This window comes from Dryas octopetala, chromosome 8 (genome assembly GCF_963921425.1).
Source record: "Dryas octopetala chromosome 8, drDryOcto1.1, whole genome shotgun sequence".
Classification (NCBI taxonomy): domain Eukaryota; kingdom Viridiplantae; phylum Streptophyta; class Magnoliopsida; order Rosales; family Rosaceae; genus Dryas; species Dryas octopetala.
In genome coordinates, this window is record NC_141373.1 from 7,087,319 (window position 1) to 7,109,215 (window position 21,897).

At 35.5% G+C, this 21,897-nt stretch overlaps 2 protein-coding genes across 3 annotated transcripts; both read left to right on the forward strand.

Annotated features, from left to right (window-relative positions):
- Positions 1 to 1,426: 1,426 nt before the first annotated feature.
- REV1 (DNA-directed DNA polymerase) lies at positions 1,427 to 11,829 on the forward strand. 2 transcript variants are annotated; one of them, XM_086254054.1, is made up of 23 exons: positions 1,427 to 1,666; positions 1,831 to 1,975; positions 2,283 to 2,398; positions 2,511 to 2,587; positions 2,945 to 3,429; positions 3,995 to 4,138; positions 4,584 to 4,716; positions 4,827 to 4,915; positions 5,057 to 5,107; positions 5,188 to 5,391; positions 6,265 to 6,384; positions 6,804 to 6,896; positions 7,099 to 7,158; positions 7,251 to 7,337; positions 7,519 to 7,602; positions 7,759 to 7,831; positions 8,532 to 8,600; positions 8,799 to 8,900; positions 9,247 to 9,528; positions 9,617 to 9,690; positions 10,237 to 10,820; positions 11,220 to 11,280; positions 11,526 to 11,829. In XM_086254054.1, the coding sequence occupies exons 1-23, from the start codon at positions 1,476 to 1,478 to the stop codon at positions 11,565 to 11,567; spliced, it is 3,366 nt and encodes a 1,121-aa protein (XP_086110180.1). In that variant the 5' UTR covers positions 1,427 to 1,475; the 3' UTR covers positions 11,568 to 11,829. The 2 variants fall into 2 exon arrangements, with proteins under 2 accessions (XP_086110180.1, XP_086110181.1); XM_086254055.1 differs by lacking the exon at positions 6,804 to 6,896.
- An 8,235-nt stretch (positions 11,830 to 20,064) lies between these two features.
- Positions 20,065 to 20,974, forward strand: LOC147276664 (uncharacterized). The gene is made up of 2 exons (XM_086254824.1): positions 20,065 to 20,385; positions 20,609 to 20,974. The coding sequence occupies exons 1-2, from the start codon at positions 20,065 to 20,067 to the stop codon at positions 20,972 to 20,974; spliced, it is 687 nt and encodes a 228-aa protein (XP_086110950.1).
- Positions 20,975 to 21,897: the final 923 nt, after the last annotated feature.

The window sequence follows — 21,897 nt, forward strand, 5'->3', positions numbered from 1 at the left end:
AAAAATAGTTAATCATTTTGACTCGTTTGGTACGTCGGACTGTACTAACTAATTTTTGTCGGATAGTATTAATCTATTCCGGAGAGTATTGACTGTTTATTCAAAATATTATCAGACGTTTGATACGGTTTCGGATAAACAGTTTGACTAAATTATACTATATTTGCTGCTCCATCAGATAGCAGCGAATCAGACTTTTTTTTTTAATTCTTTGATAACTTAGTGAAAATTGAAATCCATATGACACATAATTTTTGGCAAGATTCATATGACAAGAAATTTTTGTTTCTTTATTTTTGCCAAGATCTATAGGACAAGAGGACGTTTTGGAGAGAGTATGAGAGAGAGTGAGATATGGATACTTGGAGAATAGTGAAGAAAATAACTTGTGGAGAAGATAGCAGAGAAAAACCATAAGGAGAAGAAGATGAAAAGAGCGTCTGTTGGTTTTCACGTAGAAAGCGTGTTTTTATTTTCCTAAGTCTTTATAAATAAGCGTGTATTATCTAATTATGGGTGTGTGACTTGTATTAGTTAGTCAGTTAAGAAGAGTATTAAAAGCTTAGTCCGGTTTACATAGTTAGATAATTAAATAATACAAGTTGACACAAAACAACTGATATAAACTATTCACTCTTATCCAGAGTCTAATATGGTGTACCAAACATGCCCTAAATGTCTTAAATTTTGGCCAATTTGTCAAATTACTCAATTTGCATGAATTACCCTTTTTTTTGTATGAAGGGAAGAATTATTGTTTGAGTCATAGGGCCGACGTTGAAGAGAATTTGGTGAAGCAACCGCTTTGAGCTCTCAATGTTTTTTGTCTAAAAAAGATCCTCAATTTTGTCCAACTTTATATTGTTTTAGAAAAAAAATTGTTTAACTCCAAATAAGTGCTCAATTTTTTGGATTAAAACCATTACTTAAATACCTAAAAATTCTATATCAAAAAAATGTTCTTTTAAGTTTTAACTTTAAAAAATGAAATACAAAAAAATAAATTGCTTCAAAATTCCAAATAATTCCAAATGATGTTTTCTTGTTTGATGTGAATATGCTAGAGCGCTTAGAATCCCAAGGCTAGTCCTCACAAGTTTGTTGTATGTGACTTTTCTTTCAGGATCGATGGTCATTAGTTCATTGTATGTGGGACTATTTTGACTAATCCTTCTTTCTTACTAAACTTTTTACATGAATAAAAACAAAGGCATTTATTGCTAGGGGGAGGGCATTCTTTGTGAATTTTTATCTTCAAGTAGAAAGAAAATGACAAAAAACCCAGCCGGATCCGACCGTTAAAAAACCCGCTACCGGCCTACCACCACCCGCGGATATCCAACAAGGTCGGTCAATCCTTCACATACATATAAATAGGCTTTCGATTTGCCGCTTCATTTGAAAAAACATTGGCACACAAATCAGAACCGCTAAAAACGTCAACAGCTTCCCCGACACTCTTTCTCTCAACGAAAATGAGTTTGGATTCGTCTCGCTCTGCCAATTCGTCTGGCCAGAGAGCCAAGCGAATCTCCAATTCAAACTCTTCGAACAGTAACAATAAGAAGAAGACCAACCAGAAAACCCTAGGCGTCTCTTGGGGCTCCAATTCTCTCTCTTCCTCTCGCTCCTCCTTCAAAAACTCCCCATTCTCCGATTTCGGCAGGTACTTCCTTCATTTCTCTGCTCCATTTATTGTCGTAAATTCTTAGTTCATTTTGTAGTTGTGAACGATTGACAACCGTATTTTTGTTTTTATTAATATTTATTCAGTTTTGGATTTATATAATTTGGATTTATGGACTGCCCTCTTTGCCAAATTGAGTGCAGTTACATGGTAGAGAAGAACAGGAAACTTCACAATCAGTTTGATACTGACGCTTCGAGTTCTTCGCATAGTGGTTTGAGCTCCGAGAAGAGTATTTTTCGCGGGGTTTCTATATTTGTAGATGGGTACACAGTTCCGAGCAGTCAGGTTTATTTGCTTTCTCATAATTTATTGTTGACCTCTATTTGGCTTCGAGAACTCTCATATGATATAGAAGACATAAAAAGCAGAATGGAAAAAGAGAACCGAACCGCAAATTTTATTTCTAACCAGAATTTAAATCAATTGCCCGTAGAAGGCTTTTTAACATTAATGTGGATTGAAACTAAGTAGTGGAGAATGTATAATTTGAGATTCCTTTTAATTGATTTTCCTCAATGATTCTAGGCAACCTAAGAGAGAGGAGTTGTTTCATGTGGGTTTTCTTAGTGTTGTTTATGTTAATCTGTTTCAGGAACTGCGAGGCTACATGTTGAATTATGGTGGAAGATTTGAAAATTACTTTTCGAGAAATCGCGTTACACATATCATTTGCAGTAATCTTGCTAACAGTAAAATAAAAAATCTGAGGTTTGTATTATTCTCCTTTAAGATAAAAAAAAAAAAAAAATCATGAAAGCTGATTTCCCTCCATGCCTTACTGTTCAATAAACTTGATTTAGCGTTATTGATTGGAATTCAGGTCTTTCAGTGGAGGGCTCCCAGTGGTGAAGCCCACCTGGGTTTTAGATTCAGTTTCTGCTAACAAACTCTTGAGTTGTAAGTTCATGGATTTTTTTTGCCTTTTTTTTTCTTAAAGTTTTAGTTTGGTCTTCTTTTGATAGATGCCATTTAGGACTCAACTAAGCCTTACTAACTAGTACCAACTAATTGGGGTTGTATCTTGATACATTAAAATAAATGCAACAGAAACTAGCAGGGTGGGACTGGACTGGGGGTATTTGTTCGAAGGAATAATTAGTGTAGGACCTTCTAACATGTTTTACCCCATTGTTATTGGTCATGCTTTGAAGACTTCTACTCACTGTCCTCCTTTTTTTGATTTCGAAAGGATGATATGAAGTATCATGTACATCATTATCTTAATTGCGACGGAATTTATTTTTCTGATTGCAGGGGTTCCTTACCAACTTGACCAGCTTACTTGTAACCAACCAAGATTGTCAGCCTTTTTTGCTCCGAAAGTAACCCCGGACTTCATCGATGCTTTGAGAGATGCAGCTCAATTAAAACATGAAAATGACGATACATCTTTGATGGGATCCAGATTAAAAGATGCTAATGTATCTGAAGTGTGCAGATTCACGGAACACAGACGAGAAATTAGTGGAGAGTCTGATAACATGATGTATGAGAACAACAGTGCAGAATCTGGTCAGGAGACATGTATAGGCAGTAAAAAATATTGTGAAGTGAGAGTAGCAGAATTGACTACTTTGGATGCAGAAGATAATGGCAGTGTAAAAAATGAATTTGAATGTAGTACCGACCAACCCTCTGCTTCAGTTAGCAGCTACTGCTTACCAAGCTCAGAAAATGTTGTGTCAAATCAAAGTCATTCAACTCTTGGAGATCCCAATTTTGTGGAAAATTATTTTAAGGTACGGAACTAGAAAATTATTGAGTGCTTTCCCTTGCTAGTGCCATATTGTATCATAGATAGCTGCTGATGAAAATTCTTAATTCCTTTTGTTTTTAAATTATGTCCTTGATTAGCTTTTCTAAATCAATAGCTTCCGTTCTTTTCCCCAGTTTTGCTACTTAGAAGGTTATATACTTTTTTACTGATACTTCAGGTATATCTTGCAGTCCATGACTTATTGGCATACTCCTTGCATTGCTTTTCTAGAACTTCAGATTTTATTTGATAATATGCATATACATTAATTTTTAAACCCAATTATGCTTAAATAGTTACCAATTGAAACTCTAAAGGCACCTCTTTTTAAGGAAATCATGGAAAATATGCATATAGTGGGTAGTTCTGACTTTTTGATTTAGATGGTACTGATGTCTTTGCTTATACTGTTTGAGAACCTTCCAATGTTGAGTTATATTGCTATGTGTGAATGATTAGTATTTGGCTTCTGTTTTGTTATGTTTAGTTAGTAAAAATACTTACTTGCAGTGTTTGGTAATACCCTGTTGGATCTTCTGTTTCTGCAGAGCTCAAGGCTGCACTTCATAGGAACCTGGAGAAACCGGTATCGTAAGCGTTTTCCCAGTTCGACTAAAGGGTTTAAGAACACGGACTCTAATATTAGTGCTCCTACTAGTTCCCGGAAGACTTCCATTATACATATTGACATGGTACCCTCCAAATCCAGGGCTTTTAAACCTGAATTATGATTCTTATGTTTTTATACTTCTCTGGTAATTACAGACCTCCCTTATGTTTTAAAACTTCAACTTTCCTTGGCCATGCTATCTGTTGACACTTCATCATTGTCATCTCCTCCCATATTCCTGTAGATAGATTTGTTATGAAAATCATTCTTAAAGCCTCTATCTTCAGGGCCAAATATTTTCTAGTAACTGAACTGTCAGGGCATGCCATTGTGAGATTCAAAATACAGGGTCCCTGTAATTTCATTGAAGCTCATAGGAGGTTGACCTGATTTATCCTTTCGAATGATGGATTCATTACAGTTGTAAAGTTGATTGATTTTGGAACAATGTGCAATATGAATATTCTAGATGAGATGAAGTTTCTGTGTAACTAACATAGTGTGATAATGCCAATATGCTGCTGTAGGACTGCTTTTTTGTGTCTGTGGTCATCAGGAAACATCCTGAATTTAAGGATAGGCCAGTAGCTGTCTGTCATTCTGATAATCCAAAGGGAACTGCTGAAATTTCATCTGCAAACTACCCTGCCCGAGATTTTGGTTGGTTTTGGTGACAAGTCTTAATAGTAGTTTTTTTTTCTTCCTTAAAACTTTATTATGTTTTGTCAGGTTATATTCTGTACTCAAAAGTTTTCTTTTCTCTTTTTCAGGAGTAAGGGCTGGGATGTTTGTTAGAGATGCCAAGGCTCTTTGTCCACATCTTGTCATTTTTCCATATAATTTTGAAGCGTATGAGGAGGTAGGTTTAAGGAGCATCTCATAACTTTACCTCCTAAATTTCTCTGACAGGAATAAGAATAATTTTCTCCTCTGTTTCATATATCATTAGTTTACCATGTTGAGTGGATACCAGTGAGCCATATGGTGGTCTGTTGTGCAGGTAGCTGATCAATTCTATGACATCTTGCATAAGCACTGCAACAAAGTACAGGTATCCTTGTGGAAACATGTTCTTAAAAGTACATAAGTTTTCAGTTGCATTCTCGTTAATGTTGAAGTTGTTGAATTTAGGCAGTAAGCTGTGATGAAGCATTTTTAGATGTCGCAGACTCAGAAGGGGTAGATCCTGAGCTGTTAGCTTCGAAAATAAGGAAAGAGATCTTTGAGACTACAGGATGCACCGCAAGTGCTGGTATAGCAACAAATATGCTCATGGCTCGCCTTGCCACTAGAACTGCTAAACCAGATGGTCAATGCAAAATTCTTCCTGAGGGGGTATGCTCTTTTTTTTTTTTGGTGTGGTCTTTTGTATGTTATTGTATCTTGTTTCATATTTCAAACCAATGTGGATTTATTTATTTATTTATTTCCATTTGAATGCTATAAAAAACTATACTGCTTATACATGCGGAAAAGAGGTTATTATATTTGTTAACCATCAACACTTCAAATGATATTTTGTATGCAAATCACTTACATGCCTTTTTTTTTTTCTTTTTTTTTTTTTTCCGATCTCTTTTCCCATTTCATTTCACTTAATATACACCGGGAAAAGGTGATACCAGGCATGCATGTGTATATGTGAGGTTTCTCTTTTTGTACATCACCCAGGGAGCCTTAGTTGACTTTTTCACGAGAATTTTATCCTGTTTCTTGGAGATAAATAATAGTCAAGGTCCCTTTGGAAAAATTTTGTGTCTTTCATTTGATTTTTCCTCCATAATTTCACTTGTGATGTTATTTTGTCTGTGTTTGTCTTTTTCTCTCATTTGATGTTGAATACCTAGTGATTCTTGTAGTTTAATAATGTTGTATCTGCACCCTACAATGTAGTTCGGTAGTTCCCTTATTATTTTTTTAAATTTAAATTTGTGAAAGGAACTAAAGTCTGTGGACTCTTGTTCTTTTAAAATTCTGCATTACACACACACACACGTTGGTCACAAGCATATGAATATCGTTCTTTCATTTTTCCGTGGATGGAAGTAAGGGTGACTTGTATGCTTTGTACATTTAAATCCTGAACATTGACCTTTGTATTTGCTTATCAGACTTTATTTTGAATTTTAGTGAATATCAGTTTGTAATGTGGACAACTCCTCAAATGTTTTTGCATAGCACCTTACTTACATAGTTCTAGTATATCAGGTGGATGATTATTTACATCAACTTCCAATTAAGGAACTTCCAGGAATAGGGCACGCTTTAGAGGAAAAGTTGAAGAAGCAAAATGTTTGGACGTGTGGACAGTTGCGTATGATTTCCAAGGTCTTATCTGTGCCTTGATTTTGTTATGTTCAGGCATTGGAATGGTTAAGTTATAGTTCTAATTTATGAGGAGTAATTTTCAGTATTTAATAAATATTCTAAGTAAGGAATTATATCGAAAATGGGAATGGGGAAAATTGAAGTAGTAAACAGACTCTAGAAAGACAAAGGTAAAAGGAGGAGCAACCTGTCATATTTTTAAGTGGATTAATGATGACTCAGAATCATTCACTGATTTTTCTGTTAATGTGTTATATTTCTTGCAATAGCATGCTTTACAACACTCGCAATTGGTTGTGAGGTTCATGGATCAGCTCATAATTCAGATTCTTCTCACTCGTAGAAAAATAATTTGCAATTTGATTGTATTTACATGTGCAAATGATCAAGTGTTTTGTATGTTATCTTGGCTAATTCAGGACTCCCTTCAAAAGGACTTCGGAATGAAAACTGGGGAGATGTTGTGGAATCATAGTAGGGGCATAGATAATCGGTTGGTTGGGGTGATTCAGGTTTGGCAAAGAACATACCTTCACCTTTAAAATCAACTGCTTACTTTCTATAGAAGTGCACTGTTTCTTAGTTCAAGTTTCAAACAATGAGAAATTGAGAACACTCCTTGTTCTATTCAGCTCTTTAATATAAACATCACCTTTTCTATTGCGTGTTATTTACCATCATTTAAGCATTTCTTATATATTGTCTGTTGTGCAGGAAAGCAAGTCTGTTGGTGCTGAAGTGAATTGGGGTGTGAGGTTCAAGGATCTGAAAGATGTGGGTAGTCTGATAAACTTGTAATTTTTTTCCTATTAACAGCACTTTTATACATAGGCAGGTCAAGAGTTGATATTTTAAATTGTTTTCAGTGTCAGTACTTCCTTTCAAATCTTTGCAAGGAGGTTTCTTTACGCTTGCAAGGATGTGGAGTGCAGGGGCGTACCTTTACCCTTAAGGTTTATTCCCTTTCTGAATTTTATTCAAATAACTGGGTTGCACTTCAGATGTTGAGTTGAGTGGGCTTTGTTTATTATGCTTCTCTCTTTATCTCTTGAAAGGAAATGTTGTGCCATGGTAATCTTGGGTGCTATGAACTAAGGTTGACAATGGTGTGCTCTATGTGATGTATTGTTATAGATTAAAAAAAGAAGAAAAGACGCAGAGGAGCCAGTCAAGTATATGGGTTGCGGAGACTGTGAGAACTTGAGCCACTCTTTAACGGTAGCAATATACTCTATTTGCACTTTACAAATATACACACGTGCAGATAGCAATATAGAATCCATGCATGTATGCATGTCTTTATACATAATTCTTCTTGTATCTTCATAATGTTCCGCTTTTGGGGCCCAAGATCTAAGTTCTATTTTATATTAGGTTCCTGTTGCTACTGATGATGTGGAAGTGCTTCAGAGAATAACAAAGCAGCTCTTTGGGTCTTTCTCTATCGGTAAATTAACTTTCCACTTTATAAAATATCTTTTTTTTTTTGTATAAATGGAAGAAATCCCTACATTTTACCAGTCTTGTAATGAAGCTGAACAACTTCCTAGGAAAGGAAAGTCAACAGAATTTCATGTGCTGATATTTCGTGTTTGATGTAGGCATCATATTTGGTTGGTCTTTGGATTTTGGTTTTCTAGGATTATAAATTTTTTTGCCTGTTTCTTAAAGCAGGATAAGAGAATTTTAATTAGAAAGAGCAATTTTTTTTTTTTTTGAAACAACAATGTATCTATGCTATTCCATGGGCACTGGTTGTGGGTAGTGGACAAGGAATTGTGTCATGGACAAAGGCAGTGGAGGTTGTGCTTGTTCGCTTTAAATTATAAGCAGAGTATGGTGATAAGTTTCAGGGGCAGTGGGGTAGATGATGATTTGCATGGTTATAACAGCTACATAATCAGCGGTGGGGTCTTGGTTGAGGGAAATCTCATGTGGAAATATGTTGGTGATCAAGACGCATTGTAGTTATGGTGATGGTTGAGTAGGTGGTGGGTTGTCACTGTAGGTTTTTTTTTAATTTTTAATTTTTATTTTATAGTGGAAATTCTTTATTCAAGTTCAATTGTACGAAATGATTTTTATGTAAAAGTAACTTATAAGTTTATTACTCCATTTCAACCCTTTGGTTATGTACGTGTACATAGATGTCAAGGAGATTCGGGGTATTGGCTTGCAAGTTTCCAAGCTTGAGAGTGCAGATACTTCAAAGCAAGGTGCAGTTGCATTACTCTGAGTAGTTCACTTAAGCAGTATAACTATTCAATATAGTGCTGTTTTCAATAAAGTCATTTCAGCCATAAATTTTATATGTTGTGCCTTTGACTAGAAGAGATATGTTCTATATCATTTGTTATTATGTTTCTTGACCTTTCTCTGTAGTCAAATTGATCCCTAATTTTGTTGGCTTTCAGGAGTGGGAAAAAACACTTTGAAATCATGGCTCATGTCTGCCTCAATGAGTACAGAAGAACAATGTTATTTTTATTCTGTAGCTGGGGAGAAGGTGAATGTAGGTAATATATATTCTTTTTGTAAACAGTTTATTCTCAATTATTTGTTATGTTATTATTACTTCCAAAGAAAATAATGTTATCGTTTAGAAATGTTAATTTTTTATTTCTGTAGGTTATGTTATCATCTGCCCATCTTTTTATATGATAATATCTACAATATTATATAGAGAACCCTCTTTGTCCATCAACATATATGAAATATCAGATATACGCTTCTTTGTACAAAATTGGCTTTAACCCATATTGTCATATTGTGGTTGGCATTTGGTCATACTTATTTTAATGTGGGATAGTGTGCTTGAAAGACATCAGCTATAAACACTATTCACAATCGATTATCTTACAGATTGTGCGGACCGAAGAACTGATGAAACTTCAGGCCGGTTATGCGAGGATTCACTTGGTATTCAAACTCCAGTGGCCAACCATGACTCTAGTAGTGAACCTTCTCTTGACCAGGTTTCAGCACCACCACCTTTATCTCATCTTGATTTGGGAGTTATTGAGAGTCTTCCTCCAGAACTCTTTTCAGAATTAAACGGAATCTATGGTGGGAAGTTAGTTGATTTTGTTGCTAAAAATAAACGAGAAAATACCAGTTCTACTGTATCACATGAGCGAGTCAATGGTATTCTTTTTTTTCACTTGTCAATTAATAGCCCACCCTATTATATTTCCACTAGTGCCTGATGGACATGTTGAATTTATCTACTTAGGTGCGAGGAATGGGGGTGAGAGACCTCTCTTTAATGATATGGTCCGCCAGAATGAAATAGTAGTAGGAAACAAGGTAATTTTCCAACTTTTGCTCTTTCTTCTGCAGTTCTTTTTGCTGATGCTTTATATATCAGGTCAAGCATCTTTCATCAGAACTATTTTAAAAACTTTCATTGTTTACAAGTTATCTATATATATTATAAATTCCTTATGCCTATGCTGTTTTTCTCAGTTTCAGAATAATAGCTTTCGGTGACATGGCTATAATTGCAATGCAGCTTTAGTGTCAGATAACCTTGTTTTGGACAATACTAATTAAGTTATCTGGTTCGATGTTGAACTTTTTCATCTAAGAATCTCTGAATTTTTTTATTCGCTTTTAAATTTGTGAATGTTAAATGAAGATTCAGTTTTTTATCTTTTTCTTAGGTGATCTATGCTCGTCGTTTCAATGCATATGCTTTCTTGTTCCAGAGAAGGATATTGTTACTGAAAAATTGCTATTCTAGTTGTCCAAAATGAATATATTTTTTTGTTTTTCTTTATGTGCATGCATTATGCATCTTTGTTTTGGATTTTATAGTGTTGCATCATTGGCATCTCTCCTTTTGTGATGCAGCATACAGTTTTGGAAAAACAAGCAATGCCTTCTGTGGGAGCGTCCTATGATGTGGAAATTTCTACATCAGGTCTTGGAAACACTGATATAATGCCTTCATCTTTAAGTCAAGTAGATACCTCAGTGTTACAACAATTGCCTCAAGAACTGAGAGTCGACATACTTGGGCAGCTTCCAGCACACAGGAGACATGACTCATCTTCAAGTGCTGCCTTGGGCGCTCTTACAGAAAAACCTCTGGAATCGTTAGGTATGAGTAAAGAGAATCATTCTGGATCACATGATCCTGCTTTGAACCAGAAACTTTGGATGGGAAATCCTCCCGGGTGGGTTGATGAGTTCAAAGTCAGCAAGTGCATGACATTAAATATTCTTTCTGAGATGTATTACAAATCAGGGTCAAGTGGAAATCTATCTGCAATTCTGCGAAATACTATCTTGGAATCTCAACATCCTCTGGATTCAAGTTCTGATAGTTGGATTGAAGCTGTATACAGCTTCTCTGAGCTTCTCAGGCAGTATATTAGGTTAAAGATTGACTCAGATATTGAAGAGATCTATGTTTGTTTTCGTCTTCTTAGAAGGTAAACATAGATGGTAGTTGAGATCATTCTCTCTCTCTCTCTCTCTCTCTCTCTCTCATTCATAATATCTGCTGCTTTTTTATGCATTCAATCTGTTCATTATTGGCACGAAAATAGGAGTGTGTATTTCGGTTTCACTCACTCTCCTTTCCTTTTTCTTCTTCTCCACCTCCTCCTTAAATGTTCCATGATTATTAGTCTTTTTGGAATTTGATGTATCCCTTATCTGCTTTGCTATGATCATCTTTTAAATTGGTATTTACATTGAAATGATACCCTGGAGGATGCAATTCATGTTTAGGTGTCAGTGTATTTCCAACTTGCTTCTTAGTTTATTTTTGAATACTAATTAATTATTATACCAAGTAAATATTGACTGGAGTTTGGATACTGTATCAGGTTTACAATGAAGTCAAAATTTTTCTTACAAGTATATAACGATGTCTTTCCTTACCTTCAGGTGAGTTGTTATTTTTATTCTAGGTAGTGCATCATCTTCTTAATCTGTTTTAGCATTTTAAAAAATGGAACCAGTTGAAGAAAAGGCATGGATCATGTTTCTATTGTCAGAACAGAGCTATCATTTTTCTTATCATCCAGCCAAGATTTATCGAGTTTTTAGTATAACAAGACACTATGTTCAGGTTTTGATATTTTTCGTGTTAGGCTCATTCTTCCTCATTGTTGTGTGATTGAATCTTTTAGGCATCTGTCACTGAAAGGTATGGAGGAAACTTGCACATTTAGCTAGAGTTGTGCTTCTTGTCATTTGACTTCACACAGTGTGCTGATTGTTAACATCCAAAGAGCGCCCTGTGCAATTTCTGAGCAAGGTCCAGAAGGGTGGAACTAGGTTCGGAGTCAAGACAGTGCCTTGCAGATTCTAGTTAGGGCCAGTTTGGTTCGCGGGATGGATTGTTTGGAAATGTCAAGAATGGTAACCAAGAAATAGTTTTTATTTTATTCCAATTTTTGGTTCATGCAGTAATAGGAATCAACATTTGTACAGTTTTCCAATAATACCCTTATTTATCATATATATATAATTATTTATACTTGTTAACTAAAATGCTTATGTCCTTCGGCAATACAACTACCTTTACTCCAATTTGTCACCATAAATCATATAACAACATTACAATAAATAGAAGACCTATATTTTTTTGAAGAACATAGCAAAACCAAGTGCAGTATGTTTAAAACACCTGCATGTTAGATGAAGTGAAAAAAATGAATGTCGTTTGGAATTCCTTGGGTTTTAACTAAATAAAATAATAATAATAATAATAATAATACCAAGAGATTTTCGGGACAAAATTGGAAATTTTGATTTATAACGAGGGTAGCTTGGTCATATAAAAACGGAATAAATGCTTTTCTATGAAACATGTCGCTGTTATAGGGACAAGTGTTATCCCAATTAGAGAGAGAGAGAGAGAGAGATGAGGGGAGGGGATAGCATGTGGCATCTCTGCTGTTGCAGGTAAGTTCTTCTCGGGGATTGCAAACCCAAGGGGGCTTAAAGGTATCAGATGTCCCCTACATTAGTATCTGAAATCCATATAATGCACATACCAAACATTGGAATGGGATCTCATACCCATACCTAAGCTCCAAAACAATGAATCAAACGAGCATTTAGGGTTTTAGTATAATTTCTTGAGAGGTGATTGCTAAAGTGTGTTGTATTAAACCAAACAGAGGCTACAGAGCAATTCCCCCATTCTTATTTTCTCACCCTACAAACTTTTCTTTAAAAAATATATATATACTCCTTACACCCCCAATTATTCCCCAACAGCCCCTATCCTTTCCTCCTCCTCCACCACATAAGCAGATAACAGAAAAACTAATAGCCACAGTAACAGAGATATGAAATTATATAACGGAAGAGAATTTGTGTATCTAATTGTATGATTTTGATTCTTGTGTACCAACTTGTAAGTGTCACTATAGTTTGTGTAGGTAATTTGTAATTGATCCTAACTTTTATTAACCTCTTCAGAAGAAAGTGAATGATTCTCTCTTCAAAAGAATATATTTGTCAAATAAAAATTGGAGTACACAAGCATTGCCCAATTTTTCAATTGATATTCTATATTGTCCTAATTAATGAAAAGAAATTCAACTGAAAATTCTATCGATGTTAGATCCCTTTTGGTGGTGTTTTGTTGTGTTGATTTCTTACGTTTAAGAACTACACTACTCTTGTCAAGATATGATCACAAATAGTTATCTCTGTCTATAAATTAACATGTTTTAATGCTCTCAATTGGATTCTCACCAATTGTGTGGAGCGCCTCACAAGTCAATTGCCATCAAAATTCAAAGGTGAGCAGCCATGGGAATTTCAATTCGCTTTTTTTTTTTTTTTTTTCGGGTATGTTCTTTTTAGTAATTTTACAAAGAAGTTATAATAATTATTATTATTATTATTTTCTGAAGAGGGGTGAGGAAAGGGTGCTACTATTTAGCCCCAACAAATTTATTTCTATCTCCAACACTTTAATGAAACATTATTACAAATTGACCGATAAGGATATGTCATTTAATAATGGAAAAAAAATCACTTAAACCTATACCCAACATCATCTCTATACCCAATCTAACATCACTCTATAACCAACATCATTTTTCCTCCCTACTCAACTCTAAAAAAACCCTAAACCCACAAAAACACTTTGTATATTAATGCAAATAAGTGTAATATCAACAAATAAATGCTCAAATCGCTTTTGGGAGTCTTCAAATGAAGTACTCTAATGATTCTTTCAAGTTTTAATTCAAAATGGTAGATGTACAATGCTTAAATAAATACAAACGTTTGGCTGATGAGGTTTGAAATTATAAGCTGGTTTGTTATTTGGTCAAACCTGTGGTGCTGCTGACGTGCTATATAATCTGCATGCTTTGTTATTTGTTACAGAAAGAGTCGATTTGTTAAATTTGGACGGTCATCCTTTTATTTATTTATTTTTTCTTTTATAGTTTTGATGAACTACAAGAGAAGAGATTCAAAGAGATAGTTGAATTAGGACTTGCCTTTGACATGTGGCATACAAAAGATTAAATGGACTTCCATTTCTACAATTGTGGACTGTGGAATATATGGACATGTTAATTTGCTCCCCCAGTGAGAGTCTGAAAACCATAACAAACCGCAAAAAATGGCCGACTGGCCCAGCCCAAAGACTTCAAAGGTTTGAGGGTTGAGACTTGAGACCAATTCAACCTTTCTGTATTATATATGTGTTGCCACATGTTCCTGACTCTTGTGCTTGAATTTTATCTATGGTCATCTACTGCATTGATATTCAATGCACGATTTGCTGAATAAAAGTGTATGGTTGATTTTATACGTTATATATTAATGGGACAAATTTGTGTGTAGGATATACTTCCTTTATTCTTACAATATGTACACATAACCAATATTTGAAAAGATCTTATAAAAATAAAGTAATATATACACACACAAGTTTTTCTCTATATTATGGGGGTCCAAGGCATTACCTGATTGCCTTTGAAGATTTTACTCAAACCCAAGTTTTCAAAGACTTCTCAAAGTGGTAATTAAACATTTTAGATGTCAATTTGTAATTATCTCACCTAAATTTTTTAGGAATAGTTACAATGGATGATTTCATGCATGCATTTTTAACATCAACAGCAGGTGGCTTGATCTATAAAGTTAGTTGTCTCTGAATTTGAAACTTTAATTGACCTTTACCAATAAAAAGGAAACAAATTAAAATCTGCAATGTGAAAAGAATATCAATCTCCCTTTTTTTGTTTTTAATTACAAAAGATGAAATGGCTCCACTTGTACGTTATCAATACTTCCTGGTCAGATGGTATATATGTTAAGAGTAGTAAATAGTCATCCAAACCTCCAAGGGTGGCTAGCTAGCTCTGACCTAATGTACCAACTCATACACACACTATAATACTTTTTTCATACACTATAATACTTTTTTCATGCACTAAACACTATTATCACCCTTAATATTATCATTTCACCCACCTCGATCTCTTTGTCCACCAATATTTTTTTTTTTCCCATGAATCCAGAGTATATCCTCTCACCAAAACTGAAGCCCATTATTGGTTTCTAGCAATCCTACAAGTTCATCTTCCTCCTCCTTTGCCATCCACTTGATTATTTTATACATTAGTTCTTAGATGTTTTTATTGATTTAAATTACAAAATAATTTGTTTTAATGGTTTTTTGTTATTATCATGCAATGTTTAAATAACAAAGGAGACCAAAGAAGAAGAGTAGGTTCCAACTCTGACCTAAGTATGGATTAAATACTAAATAGTATTATTACTGTAGCTAGAAGCAGCTCTCAGAGAGAGAGAGAGAGATCCCAATTCCCAAATCAAATGCCAAATGAAAGTTTTAAAAGAGGAAGACCCAACAAATAGAATACAATTTTGTCTTAAAGGAGAAAAAGTTGGGCTTTAACTACTTGTGAAAAGAGTAGGTTGAGTCGGGGAAAGGGGATCTTGTGCTTCAGTCATATGAAAGCAACATACATATATAGTCAGAAAAGGCCAACTAGAGACAGATAGAGGAGAGAGCCATATACATCAGAAAAGAGTATATGTATATGTCCTTATAAATTACAATACTAAAATATCAACTTAACTATCTATAATGTTGGTTCTGATTAAAGAGCTATAATGTTGGTCTAACAATTGACTTATTTCTGTATTTCAAAACTGAACCGATATTTCATTAGTCAATGCCATTGGGTTGAGATTTTCAAACTCCAAGTACATAAACTCAGAAAACACAATCCAGCCCACAACACCAAAGTCAATCTCAACAAAAAGCAAAGCCTCCCTAACTCTCACGTACTTCTCTAGTCCTCTACCTCTATATAACAATTAGCTAGCCTCCCTGTATGTATCGCCAATTCATATATCCCAAAGTTCCCAACATTCTTAATTTAAGCCCAACAGAAACCAACCCAAATTTCAGGAATTCTCAAATGAAGTCTCATTCTGTTGTGGTGTTGGCTTTCAATGCCATTTCCATGACCATCTTCTTCATCCTTTTGCTCTCTTACTCTGTGCAAGTTGTTGAGGCCTCGAGGCCTCTTAGAGGCTCTGATGATCAATACACCACTTTGAAGTCCTTAAAGAGTTTCATTCTAAGCCAAGCTTACTCTGGACCCAGCCGCAGGGGGAGCGGTCACTGATCACCATCATCATCATCAGCATATGGGAAACTTCCATTTCTCTGCTTAACACCTCACATTGATTTGTTTCCACAATTCATTGAAAGACTTTCTTGAAGGAGCCAAATTAATGTGATGGTTCCGCATATATCTCTAAGTCTCCAACGAACAGAAGGATATATATAACTGCAAGCTCTCTCGCAGCCTTGATTAATTAGTAGTACTATAATTCTTGATTGTAATTTCTTCTTTATTTTGGTAGAAAACACAGTTGTCATTTTGATTTTTTTTTTTGGGCCAACATAAATGACTGTTCTAAGGCCATGTTAAGGATGGATTACACAGTTGCTATAATGCTGTTCATTCATTGTAAATGGTTTTGTTCTGAATCTTCCAATACATATCAATGTGACAGTTATGCATACCTTTCTCTTTTTTCTAAATTCTGGCGTATATTCATGTTGTATTTGTGTTAAAGATTCATTTTCACACGATATCATGTTGATGTCGTGCTCGTGCTGGGTCAGATATGGCTCGATTACTAACAGGGTTAAGCACTTAAGCTCATATATACAGTGCTTGGATTGGCCCAATCCATTTTACACCGGCCCGTAAGAATATATATTTCCCTCAAACTTGATAAGATTTATCATTTATGTTGATGCATATTTTCAACAGCATCAAGAAGACTCTGCAATAATCATTTGAAAAAAAGGAAAAAAAAAAAAAAAAAGTGAGCTCTTAGTGAGTCGGTATGGTGTCGGCTGATTAATGAGTCTAATGCTCTAATTTTTTTTTTTGGCCAGGGAGTCTAATGCTCTAATTAGTCATCAATGATGTACTATTAGTTATTCTCTTTTAGAGCCTGTTTGGGAGTGCCTCTGTAGGAAGCGCTTTTATTCAGTAGTGTTTTCACTAGAAGCGCTTTTGTAAACAATTGACATGTTTAACATTATTTCTTAGAAGTGCTTTTGTTGAAAGCGCTTATACTCATAAGCACATACAAATTTTTATAAAATGTTAAAGTGCTTCATGCAAAAGCACTTGAACGTGCTTCTTGAGGAAGGGTCAGGTGCTTTTCAAAAAACACTTAAAAGCGCTTTTATAACCCAGAAACACTTTTATTTATTTTTGTCAAACGCATCTAAAAGCGCTTTACTAATCTGAAAACGCTTTTGCCAATTTTAAAAGCAGTGTCAAACGAGCCCGAAATAAATTCAAATGCTTCTTGTGACTGTACTTGGAAGCGTTTCCAAGTGCTTTTATAACTCAAAAGTGTTTTTTTTTTTGCCAAACACAAGTAAAAATGTTTTTGACTATTTAAAAATGCTCTTAAAAACTTCTAAAAATACTGCCAAACAAGAATTTAGTGTAACATCTTAGATTGAATGGTTGATGGAGATATAGTCATATAGGTGAGTGAAATTTACCTTTGACCCTATTTTGTAAGATGTTACATCACTGCTACCAGTCTAGTCATGGAGCCTTACTTGGTTAGGCTTCCTACCACTACTAATCTACTAGGGTACATAAGGGAACGTCTGTTCTTATTTGACTTGGGCCAATCAGTGCTAGAAGTTAATTAATGGAATGGATCCTTACTTTAGGGAATTTTCTACCATGCAGATGGTGTATGGCATACGGATGCGTCGATGACCCTTAGATCTAGACATGTTCACTTTTTCATTCTAGGGTATAAATTTTGTATAATTGGATCTGTCTGCTACACGACTAGTGTCCGCACTAAAATGTTCACCTACTTTAGAGAGTCAAAGTAAGAGTTTTGGCGCCAAGGTCATAAAAGTAGGAGCTTCATTAAAACATGTCATTTTTGTAAATTGCCCTTTCAATTTCTTGAAATTGATGTTTAATTAAGTAATCATGTGTTGGATAATAAGAATACTAGTGCGACAATTTGAAAATGAAATAAATTGAATGAATGAGACTTAAGAGAATGAAAATTTGGGGAGACGGTTAAGAACATAAGGGCATGTTTACTATAATAAGAATAAATATGAATCAAAATCAGTATAAATCGAAAAATAGACAATGTAAAAGAGAGTGAAAAGGCAAAAAAGTCAGAAAATTTTGAGGATTGCAAGTCTATCCGGACGAGTTGGGCCATGGTCCACTAGAAACAAGCCGAACAATTCAACTTATGGGCCAAGCCTAGGCCCACAATTGAGATTTGAACTTGGCCTTCCTACTAAGAAGACCGGGCTGTCTCAACCCACTATATGATTAGGCCGGGTAAGCTGGGATTAAGCCCAAATTGTTCTTGGGCTGCAACCTTGTTGATGAGGCTGATGGACTTTTGGGCTCGTGATACTTATGATCCAAATGAAAGATACTTATGATTGTCCAAAGTTAGTTGAGCTTGACCCATTATCACTTTTTACGGCCCAACCCGAATCAGCTGGTTAAATAAACTCAACTAGAGTGCTTGTCCAGTTTTCTGAGTACGTGGAATCACAACCCTCGTTCTTGAATGGGTGTCACTGGGTGCGCCAATGGCATTTAAGATGACTTTGCATTCAGCTGCAGGCATGAATTCGTTTGGGAACAATGAGGAGGCCTAGATTAGGAGTGCTCAACATCCAAACCAATCCGCCCAAAATGATTGTCAAAATTGAAAATTTTCGGATCAGATTTTTTAATCCAAATTGCACTCCTAGACTGGTCTCATTTCAATTCTCAATGGTGAGACCAGTCTAACTTCATTGGACAAAGTCAATTGGTTAAAAGACTTTTCTTTTCTTTTTTGCGCATCAATTGGTTAAAGACTTTGTATGCATATAATCTAAGCTTTGTTAGATTTTATCAACTCTCGCTCTTGACCTTATCAACTTTGTATTGTATTGTATAGCAAACTATTCCCCCGAAAAAAAAAAAAAAAAAAATTTCATGGCTTCACTAATCATTAATAACGCTTCACATAGACTTTTTAGAATAGTGCTGCTATTTACACACCATTTTTTCTTTCACTATACACCCTTGTCTCACCTCACATTCCTTTTTCTTTTTAGTTATTTAATTTTTCAACACACACCCCTAAAATTTTAAAAACGTCCTTCCTAAAAAAACACAAGAACCAACCACCTAAATCCCGATTCAGACCACCGCGCATGGCCCGTCGTCGGCGATTTAGCCCGATTGCCCTTTCTCTCTCTTTCCCTCTCTCTCCTTTCATTTGTAACCTTCCCTATGTCTCTCTCTCTCTCCTCTCCCTTTTTATCTCTCTCGCTCTCTCCTCTAACACTCTCTCTCCGACCGGTTGCAGGGCCCCGTGACTTTGCAGGGTTATGTCCACCGATCTGGAGGCCGGCAAGGTAGCCAGCTCCTACAATCGGTCGAAGAGGGGAGAGAGAGAAAGAGAGAGGAAAAGAAGAGAGAGAGAGAGAGAGAGAGAGAGAGAGAGAGAGAGAGAGAGAGGGAAAGGGTAGGGGCTGGGCTAGGTTGGGATCGGGGGAAAGGGTGGCTGAATTTTTTTTTTTAAGTTGTCTATTACGGTATTTTAACATTAGGGTAAATTAGTAATTTCACGAATTAATAAAGATGAGTGTGTAGTGAGAGGAAAAAAGGTGTAGAAATAGCAGCCCTTTTCTAAAATCTGTGGTAGGCTACCCACGACCCGACAAAGTCAAAGCTAAGCAGACCAGGAGGATTTTCTTCAGGTCCTATGGCCCTTGCGAAAGAACACCCTAAGAAACTTTTTCTTATTGAATAAGAATAAATTATTTGGGTTATTTTAACTTATTATAATTAATAGTTCACTGGTGATCCATTGAGATACTCGCAATAGTATTACTCATTGAATAATCACAACTGGTTTTATTAATTGAAAGAAAAATAATAAAAAAAACAATGTTCAATTAAAGAGTGAAAATTATTAATTTAACCACAAATTATAGTGGAAATGCATGGCTCCTCATGATTGGAGAGAGAACACCCTACTGCTAACGATGTATGATATACACCGACTCTATAAAAGACACAGAACAATGAGCAAAACCTAAGCTCCAAAATCACTTAATTAGTATTACAATTAAACAGTACCATGGTTCGAATTCTCCTTTCTTTGATTCTTGCCTCTCTCCTAGCCCTAGCTACTGATCTGCATGGAGCTCATGCAGTCCAGTACGTGGTTGTTAATCGGGCTCTAAACACCCCCGGCGGTGTCCGCTTCAGAAACGAGCTGGGGAGGGTCTACACCACGCAAAGAATGAGAGCCGCCACAGACTTCATCTGGAACCTCTTCAAGGAAACCAGGGCCGCAGACAGAAAGAACGTCCCCCGCGTAAGGTTGTTTGTTGACAACATGGATGGCATCGCGTATTCCATCAACAACGACATTCACGTCTCGGCTAAGTACATCAAGGCATGCTCTAAAATTTCGACAATATTAATTCCTCAAATTTTCCTGATTCAACAAAAAGTACCAATGTTTTTTCTAGGTCAAGAACATAAAACTAAGGTCTTTGACCTCTTCATCTATTGTCAATTGATTTTAGAGTTAGATATATGCTTCATATTATATATGGCGATGCTTTTGTATTTTCAGACCCTCGATTAACATTGCTATTTGATACCTTCAAATCCAGGAAATAAGGGGCGATCTCAAAAGAGAGTTTAATGGGGTACTCTACCATGAGATGAGACATACATGGCAGTGGAATGGGAGGGGTCAAGCTCCTAGTGGATTGATAGAAGGCATTGCAGACTTTGTGAGGTTGAAGGCGGGTTATGTACCGAATGGGTGGGTAAAACCGGGTCAGGGTCAACGCTGGGACGAAGGTTATTCAGTAACAGCAAGGTTCCTGGACTATTGCAATGGCCTCCGAAGAGGGTTTGTGGCAGAACTTAACAAGAAGATGAGGAATGATTATAGTGACAACTACTTTAAGCAGCTTCTTGGGAAAACAGTTCATCAGCTGTGGAGGGACTACAAACACAAATTTGGAAACTGATATACATATATTAGTTATATTTAACAGTTGAGAGATGATTTTGGCACTCTAAAATGACTTTCCGCACTCCTCTACACTATAAAGAGTGCATAAAGTTTTTTTTAGAGTGTAAATTAAAAATCATCTCCCTAAAAGTCTTGCTAGCTAGTTTGGACAAAAAAAGTCTTGCTAGTTGGAATATATGAGTAAGATGTACGTGGGTGTTATAATAAAAAGAACCCTCTTTTTATCTACCAATATGTATGAGATAATTAACAACTTTACCCTAATTATATAAAGGGGAATTAATATGGGAAATGTTATTTGCACTCCAAAAATGTCATTATATACACCAAATATAAGAGAAACTTTATATATTTTGAAGTGTAGGATGACATTAATTTTGGAGTGCATGCAATTCAAATAGTGCTTCCATTAATAATTAATAGACTTAAAATGTCCAATTGTAAATTTTCCGCTTTTCATTTTCTCTTAGGTACTTTTGTTTTTCTATTTTAAAAAGGAAATTTTGAATTTTGAATTTTTTTTAAATAAAAGAGAAAAATATCACCAAACTAATAATAGTTAACAAGAAGATATCACTACACCATTTTCCTCTTAAATCCACTATTGGTTTATGTTATCTATTGATGCATTAGCAACTAAAAATTGGTTTGAAGGGTAAATAGCTACTATGCAGTCACTCTTAGGCTGCTGGTTGCAGAGAAAGGGGTGGCAATGTGGCTACCCAAACCAAATTTTTGGAATGGTGGAGTTTGGAGACCAACACTGCTGACAATTTCTGCCTCCACCAATGTTGCAGGCAGTTGCAAATAGAGGCTCACCATTTTGCAGATAGTTGGTGTATTGGTGAAGAGCAACTTGGATTAAAAGAATGCCTCCATGTACTTTGGTGACTAAATAATTAATGGATTCAAAAAGCA